Source organism: Teleopsis dalmanni, chromosome 1, assembly GCF_002237135.1.
Source record: "Teleopsis dalmanni isolate 2A chromosome 1, ASM223713v2, whole genome shotgun sequence".
Classification (NCBI taxonomy): domain Eukaryota; kingdom Metazoa; phylum Arthropoda; class Insecta; order Diptera; family Diopsidae; genus Teleopsis; species Teleopsis dalmanni.
In genome coordinates this window covers 51,214,260-51,221,405 of record NC_051846.1, presented here as the reverse complement: position 1 = coordinate 51,221,405, position 7,146 = coordinate 51,214,260, and the positions used below count along the sequence as shown (strand labels likewise).

Below are 7,146 nucleotides of genomic sequence, written 5' to 3'. Positions count from 1 at the left end.
TTCCGAGTTAGGATATACTCGCAAATTATTTTATTGTATATATATATATATCTATATATAGATATATGTAGATATAGATATATATAGATATATAGATATATATATATATATATTATATATTTTAAATTTTATACAGCAATATGGTAACACTAAATACAATGAGAATCATAAATGTGAAACTACTACCGAACATATGGCCTAATTATTGCTGCAAATACTGTTTCCAGAGGTAACTAAATCATGACGTCGTAAGCGCAAAACGTCTACAGCACAAACTAAAATAAATATTTAAATAAACAAGATGTTTCAATAAAGTTTCACAGACAAATGGATAAAGCTTTGTTTTATATTTATTAGATATTTATTTATCCACATGTGTACAAATTTTGTTTATTAAACAAACAAATTCGAATAGGATTTTTTAAACATTATTTTATTTGCGTTTACTCAACAGTTATAACAATTGCTGCCATCTGTTGTTTTATGTAATTAAACAAGTAAAAATTAATATCAATAATAACAAATTAAATAAATTCTTTTTGTAATCTACTTAAATTTTATTTTCATTTTTCAAATTATTTAATTAAGACCCATATAAAAAGTCATCAATTCGAAAATTTTGGTAGAAAGTGGAAAGGGGCCTCACGAGCACAACACGTAAAATGTGGAAAAATTTGCTTCAGCTTGCGTTGTTATTAATATCCTTGGCCAACTGTGTGAACGGACAAGCCAAGATCATTGGAGGATCAGACACTCCAATTAGTGCAGCACCATATGCAGTTAATATAAGGCTTAAAAGCACCGGTGAACTGATATGTTGCGGAACCTTAGTGGCTCAAGATATGATTATAACAGCGGCAACCTGCCTTAAAGATAAATACACAGTTGATCAGTTAACTATCCAAGGCAATACCAACGATTTTTCGGCGACTGGTACTAGACGTAATGCCGATTTATTGGTCTATCCATCAGGATTTAATATCACAACCTACAATTTTGATGTGTGCGTGTTAAGATTAAAAACAGCCATGCCTACCACACTCACGCCAGCAGTATTGGCTACAGGAGGGCTATCAGCTGGTCAGCCATTAAAGTTATATGGCTGGGGATTAACTAGTGAAGACGGGTCACCTTCAAATATACTGCAAACTACTACAGTCAATGCAGTAGCAAAAAGTGAATGCCTTCTCTCCTATGAACTCACAGGCACCATGTTTTGTGCAAGTGCTCCAGGTAAGGACGGATGTACTTTGGATTCTGGTGGTCCAGTTATAAATGCAAACGGAAAATTGTCTGGTATTATGTCATGGGGATATGGTTGCGGTCGTACAGATTATCCAAGAGTTTGTACTAGTATGGTGGTATGTGGTGAATGGGTTAACAAGGTCATTTCTAATTATTCTCGTAGTTAATGTGAACAATTATAAAGTTAAAAAATAAAAGTAAAAATTTTAATTGAAATTGAAAAATAATTTGAATTAATTATTAATGCTTAAGTTAAGTGTAAGTAAATACCGATACTTTTTGAAATGAAAGTAAAGAAAAATTATTGTCAGAAACACTTAAAGTTACTTCTTAAAAATATTATTTGAAATTAGAGTATCTAGAATATCTTAAAATCGATTTATCACAGAAACATTTTTCACTAAAACGCAATCAGTTCTACAAAAACCAAATCGAAATCAGTTTTTTAACAAAACTCAATTCTCTTTTAATAAAAACGAATCCTTTTGAATAAAATGGAAGCGCTTTTAATAAAAACGAATCGTTTTCAATAAAAAAAGGAATCGTTTTCTATGAAAAAGAATCGTTTTCAATGAAAAGGAATCATTTTCTCTCTTTTACAATGAGACTAATAATAAATTTTGAAATCTTATCACTAATTACTTAATATTACAATTTTTATTTTAACTGTTAGGTGGTTTATTAAGAAAATAGTTAAACTTTATCAGATTACTTAAAAGAAGAATGAGGTTTTTACTTAAGGCCAGGGACCGAAAATAACAGTTATTTTAAAATTTTTTATGAAAAAAAGCAGCAACAAAAAGTTGTCTAAACTCTTATTTAAGTAAATAGTTATCATTCTAATAACTTTTATCCTTAATATTATGCATGCTTTTTATATATGAGCTTTTTAAAATAAAACTCAAAAAATAATAATTAAATTTGATTTTTATTATATTCATCAAAAATAATAATTATTATATGCCTTTTATTTTTTTCGCGCAGTAATAACTCTTAAAATTTGCTTCTTATTTTAAAACGCACAAATAACTGGTATACTTGCGTTATATAATATAAAAAGCAAGAGTATCGCGCAAATTCTGCGCGATATTTTTAAAATGAAAATATAAAATGCAATTTTCATACAAGGTAGTTGTTTTTGCAATTCCATAGAAAATGTTTGAAAAGGTTGGTGCAGGTAAAGATTTAGTTTAGTTTTTTGTTTTTTGTATTTACATACAAATTTGTTCTCCTACAAAATACAAAGATAAATACAAATATAAATCCAAAATACAAAAACAAAAAACTGAACTAAATCTTTACCTGCACCAACCTTTTCAAACATTTTCTATGGAATTGCAAAAACAACTACCTTGTATGAAAATTGCATTTTATATTTTCATTTTAAAAATATCGCGCAGAATTTGCGCGATACTCTTGCTTTTTATATTATATAACGCAAGTAACCAGTTATTTGTGCGTTTTAAAATAAGAAGCAAATTTTAAGAGTTATTTCTGCGCGAAAAAAATAAAAGGCATATAATAATTATTATTTTTGATGAATATATAAAATTCAATTTAATTATTATTTTTTGAGTTTTATTTTAAAATGCATATGATAACAGTTATAAGATGATTTTTATTTTTTTTATGATAACTGTTACGGTCCCTGCTTAAGGCTATTGAATATTAATTAATGGCTGGACGATCAGTTTCTTTTAAGCGGGAAGAAATAGAGTGAAGTGAGAGATTCCTTGCTAAAGGGTTAACATATTTTGTTAGCCTTTTATCGTATTTATTTCTTACATTGTCAAATTCAGCTTTAACTAAGAGAATTTGTAGATCTCGTTGGATACACTTCATTCCTAATATACTATGGGGTACCAGTGAATGTTCACAGTATTTTTGACTGACCTCTTTGGATAATTTCAATATTTGAAGCACTAGCGTTACCAAATAGGTGGATATTATATTATTAGTTATTATTTTTTATTATATTATATTAAAAGTTTAAACGAGAAATCGCCCAACAGCCGGTACTGAGGCCAGAAGAGACATATTGTACCAAAAGCTGGATACCATAAGTCCATATAGGTTTACTGATGCTAATATACAAGAGTACTTTATACTCTAAGCACAGGGAGGATCTGTTATTGGCTTCAATATGCTTGCGCCAACTTAGTCGTCTGTCTAGGTGAATACTTAAGTACGTTATATTATCTGCTTGTGGTATGGGTATGTTATTTAGTGGTATAGGTATGTTGGAGATATACTCCGATTCTATATAACAGTAGAAATTAGTTTAACAGTCTTCGTAAATTTCATGAATATCGAAATTAAAATCGTACGCTTATTTGCTTAAACAAGTAGGAATTACATTATTATTTAAATATATTCAAATTTATAAATAAAAGAATTTTTAGTTAAAAGTTATATCATTGCAGTTTTTCTCATTTATTATTTTTTAATAATAAATAATTATTATATTTTTTTGCAAAATTTCTGAAACAAAAGAGAGCTAAGAAATATTTGAACTTTGAATGAAAGTAACTTTTGAAAAATGATTAAGTTTAGGATGTAGAAAAAAATACAAAAACAAAAAATTTAAAGAAATTTGACCAAAAATTGTAGAAAAAAAGAAGTTATAAAGCAAGTACATTAACAAGAAAATAAACCAAAACAAAAACAAAAACAAATAAATAATGAAAACGAAACAGGTTTTTGATTTGTTGTGTGCAGCAGTGAAAGATGAAAATGAAATGTGGGAAAGGAATTTGGAGAGGCGCTGTGGGGCAGAAAAAGAAAATGTCTAAAATATTTGGGTTTTTTCGCTGAACGGTGTTTTTTTCTTCTGACTAATACACACTGTAAGTAAAGTAAATGGTGGGAACTTTTTCTTTAGCATACTAACATAATAACGCACACAAACACAAGTATGCACAAACACATTAACAATACGCACGTTTATTTTCTCTTCTTTCTGGCTCAAATAATTGTAACTTTCACATTACTTTGTTTATGAGGTATTTTACCTTTGGTTTTTTTGTTACTTGTACTTCTGCTCTTTTGTTATTGTTATCATTTGTTACGAAAACTGTACATGAAAACAATACGCTACATAACAATAATAACAACAACTACAACTACCGCGAGAGTACCAAAAGTGAAAAAAAAAACAAAAATAAAGAAACTATAACAAAAACAAAGCAAACATGATTACGACAGTGTAAGATTGTGGGATATTGTTATATCTAAATGATTGACCTAAATAATTATTTATTATTTGTTTTTATTTTTGTTTCTGGTTTTTGTTTATTACTTTGAATATTGTAAGTGCTTGATATATGTATGTATGTGCATACGTATATCATGTACGATTATGGTTTTAATTTAATTATTGGTAAATCTTATCTATAACTTCAAACTCAAGTCTGATTGGATCCAGGAAAAAAAACATAAATCAAAAAGAAGAAGAAAATCTTATGTAGTGTAAAGAGTAAGCACCGCTAAATGTTTATTAAGTATATGTTATTCTCATTTTGTTATTATTATTAGGCCTTTTCGGTTGCTCGCAAGTACGACAAAAAACAGCAAGTTACTGGCCTATACTAGCCGAAATGTACGCAAAACAACAATACTATTTTCTCCACCTCGGCCAGTATAAGTATACTGGCCACACACATCGGCCAGTAAAAAAAAAGTGTTACCAACGCAATAAGCGAACTATTGTGAACCTTCATTGGAAATTCCAACGAATATGGCTGTAGGGGTTTACGGAAATACCCCTATAACGCATTTTCCCATAACGCGGAAGAAATCTACCTCGTTATAGGGGGGATTACTGTACTACGAACGCGCGTTATTGCTCTTAGCTCACTAAATGACTTACTCGTTTCTTTACTGATGATTCTTCTTCATGTTATTTTCGGCCGACCGCGATTTCTTCTTCCCTGCGGATTTCACTTGAGTGCAATATAAACAATTTCGCTGAGTATGCCCCAGCCATCCATACTTCTCTTAGGACTATTTCTTTATCAATTGGCTATTGGTTAGTTCGTGCGTTCATTACTAATAGTTCGTGGCCACTATATACTTTAAACCTGACGCAGACATTTTTTATGAGTAATAGCTATAGTCACATAGCAAGTCTCAGATTCATACAGCAAAACAAATATCACGCATGCGTTGAAAATTTTGATTGTCGGTTTAAGATGGATACTTGATGATTTCCAGACATTTTTATGGTTGGCGAAGACCCCTTGGGTTTACGAAGCTATGTAGAAACATCAATTAAAGCTCCAACATCTGTTGTCACCGTACTACCAAGTTATTCAAATTGAGTGACATCTTCAATATTTATACAATTTATATTTTCAATACTTTTTGATATTCTTTTGAAAACATAAAAAGCGAAACAAAAAATATTGAAAAGATTGCGTGCTGTACAATAATAAAAATTCATCCATTAATATCTTTCAATAGATAAAGCCATATTTTAAATAATTATGCATATTAAGCATCTTTATTTATTTTCTATATTTTATTATAACATAAATTTTCATTAAAAATTCCGACAATATTTCGAAAATAAATATTGTAATAAAATAGACTAAAAACAGTTTTTCACAGCATAAAAATATAATATATTCAATGTGCAAGGATATAGCCAAAAGGACAATACGAAATAAATCTCTAACTGCTGATATCGTTACTAGCATTTAAACGTTAGATTATCGTAAATTTGTTACTAAAATTTTTATTTATATTTTTCCTTGTTTTTGTTTTAGTTTTTGTTTATTATTTATTAAATTGCGTGCAAAATTCTAAATATTATGACAAATGTAGTACATTTTATTGTTTTTTATGACAGAGACAATAAGAAAAATAGAAACAGCATACAACAAAAAAAAAATAAAAAAAGATAAATAAGTAAACCAAAAAGTAAAGAAAGCAGGACTTCCAGGACTTTTTATTACTTTGTAATATTCAATGGCAGGATAAAGTCTATCGTAAAAATTCAACACAACTCAGTTTTATGATATTAATAAAAAGTGAATAAAATAAAACTCAACTACAAGACAACATGCACAACGATGACAACAACAACAATAATAACAACAGCAACAGCAACAACAACAGCAATCATAATAATAATAACATTTTTTTTGTTTTTATTAACTTTTCAGTTCATATTTCCGTGTTGAACATAAACTTCTACTCAATAAATTATTTGAGGTACTTGCGAGTGGAATTATTCATCTTCTTGCCTTTTGTACATAAATTTTGTGCTCTACTATACTTTCTTTTTGTTATTGTTTGTTCTTACTAGATTTTTGGAGTTACTGTACTTTTATTTTATTTGTCACTATAACTATTAGGCAATTTCCTTTCAGGCTCAATGCTTACCATTCAACGTTCACCATTTACCGTATGCCGTATGCCGCATGTCGTATACCGTATACCATACACCGTTCACTCTTCGCTGTTAGCTGTTCACTTGCTGATTTTCTTTATGACATGCACAACTTTATGGCCTAAATCTATTAATCGCATTACGACCCTCACAGTATGTGACGTTGTTATTTGACATTATTTGTTGTTGTTATTTGTTGCTGTACTTTGTTATAGCTGTTTTTGTTGTCATAAAAATAGGCTCACATTAAAATGGCGGCACACGCTTCTATTTTACGCTCACGGAAAGCATTTTTTTGTATCAACGACAGCAGCAAAAACAAAGTACTACGTAAAAAAATGCTAAAAATTAGTCACAGCAAGTTTAGTTTTTGTTGCTGTTATTGTAGTTGTTGTTATTGTTATTATTGATGTTGTTGGTGTTGGAGTTGGAGTTAGAGTTGGTGTTGTTGCCATTCTTTGCATTTGCATGTTTTATTACCAAACTTAACTAAAAGGAAGCAATTTAAG

General features: G+C 29.3%; 1 protein-coding gene across 1 annotated transcript; it reads left to right on the top strand.

Moving 5' to 3' along the window:
* Nucleotides 1-662: 662 nt before the first annotated feature.
* On the top strand, nt 663-1,412 carry LOC119681181 (trypsin alpha-3-like). Its single transcript, XM_038094296.1, has one exon. It carries the CDS (start codon nt 663-665, stop codon nt 1,410-1,412), a length of 750 nt encoding a protein of 249 aa, XP_037950224.1.
* The last annotated feature ends 5,734 nt before the right edge of the window (nt 1,413-7,146 follow it).